Source organism: Mus caroli, chromosome 5 (genome assembly GCF_900094665.2).
Source record: "Mus caroli chromosome 5, CAROLI_EIJ_v1.1, whole genome shotgun sequence".
Taxonomy (NCBI): Eukaryota; Metazoa; Chordata; class Mammalia; order Rodentia; family Muridae; genus Mus; species Mus caroli.
In genome coordinates this window covers 128,566,966-128,568,743 of record NC_034574.1, presented here as the reverse complement: position 1 = coordinate 128,568,743, position 1,778 = coordinate 128,566,966, and the positions used below count along the sequence as shown (strand labels likewise).

The window sequence follows — 1,778 nt, the reverse complement described above, 5'->3', positions numbered from 1 at the left end:
GATGTGGTCCTTTGGCATCTGTGGGGGTCCATGATTCCCATTCACAAGATACCAGAATCTGCAGGAGCTAAAATCTCTCTTGCTGTGGTAAGATGAAGATGTCCTTAGCATCCTGACCTGCTCNGTTCCAGTAGCCCTCAGCTCTCCTGGGCCCCCCTGGTACCCACCACCGCATGCTCTACTAAAAGCAGAAATAGGAGTCTCACCGTTTTCTTCATCTTTTCCACGAAGCTGCTCTCTTTGACGGGTGGGGCCCTGAAAAACAAGACAGTCTGATGGGGACAGATGCGGCTGTTGCAGGATGGGTGTGACAGGCTGTGCGACCCTTGGCAGTTTGTCAGGGGTCAGTCCACCTGTGCTAGGCCCTAGTGGCAGAGCCAACAGCTGGGAGTGGTATAATCACTCCTTCATATGCCTCNAATCACCAGTGTGCTTATGGCCATCNGTCAGCCGCAGGACAGCGCGAGGCTGGCCTGATTATGTGCCCACGTTCTCCTTCCAGNGTCTGGNTCCTCTCTCTTCCCTCTCCATCTCCTGTCCCCTTTCTTCCCTTGACTTCATCTCAGGCAGACAGGGCACAAGCTGAAAGGTACTCTAGCTCCAGCCTGAGACAGTGAGCCAATGGGAGACCCAATGCGAGAAAACCAAGTATGCTCAGGGGATATGTGTGTGTGATGTGGGCCGGGGTGTATGGGGGGAGGGGGAGGGCTGTGCATGTGCAGAGATAGCCCAGCAATGAAGAGGGTTGATCTCCAGTCATGAGGATGAGAGTTTGCATCCCACACCACACGACAAGCTGGCCATCCTGTGCTCCCTCTAGCTTGTATGTGCACACGGCTGCATATACTTACACAGAGTTTGGTAAGGTTGCCAGCACCTGAGGTGACTTCTGACCTCTACATGCCTGGACATCATGTGCATGAGTATGAGCGGCCATCCTCACACAGACACAAAGACAAACTCAGGGGGAAATGAGGACAAGTAAAAGTGGGCGGCCACCCACGGTGGTGGCACATGCCTTTAATCCTGGCACTTGAGAGGCACAGGCAGAAAGGCAGGCGGATCCCTGAGTTCGAAGCCAGCCTGGTCTACAGAGAATTCTAGGANAGCCAGGACTACACAGAGAAACCGTTTCAGAAAGCAAAAAGTGGGAAGCCCGAGTAGAGACCGGTATGAGAGAAGGTATTCTAGAAGCAAACCCAGCTCTTACTTCTCTGGCCAGGTCACTACACCCGTAAGACTTGATGACCCCTGACCTGGCCTTCTCTGAGCCTTCCTACCAACCCCTACTGTCCTTCAACACAAAATTAGCTTCCTCAGAGCAACCTTTCCCTGCCTCCCCTAGCATCAAGGTCACTGTCCTAACAGGGCACATANATGCANGTGGCGCTTCCCTCCACATACTCAGTTTGCTCCCCTTGAGGGATGGCTTTAATAATTTAATGGGAGCTGCCTGGCACTCCACACACAATTCACGGCTTTCCTGCAATGGCCGGTCCAGGTCACCCACCCATTATCTGGCAGGCAGAGGTGGACAGCAGCCTCTGGGGACATTTCCCACTCCCTCCCCCCTCTGGGTTGAGAAGCCAGCTCCTGGCTGTTCTCAAAAAGACAGATGTATCCATAGGAATCCCATCTCCAGCCCCAGCACACAGGGCAGGCAAGGGCTCCATGCCAGATGCTGAGGGTAGGGACTAGAATGTGCCATCTCTGGCTTCCAAGGGCCTGTCCTGTCCCTGAGCTGGAGCCCAGGGGAATCACAGCAGGAGAAGAGAGCC

General features: G+C 54.2%; 1 protein-coding gene across 1 annotated transcript in view; it reads right to left on the bottom strand.

The window, feature by feature from the left end:
* LOC110294708 (NADPH--cytochrome P450 reductase) overlaps positions 1 to 1,778 on the bottom strand; it is a 45,250-nt gene that overhangs the window by 6,478 nt on the left and 36,994 nt on the right. The window contains exon 3 of the mRNA XM_021163114.1: positions 207 to 255. Coding sequence (XP_021018773.1) covers positions 207 to 255 — 49 coding nt within the window. The remainder of the gene's footprint in view (positions 1 to 206; positions 256 to 1,778) is intronic.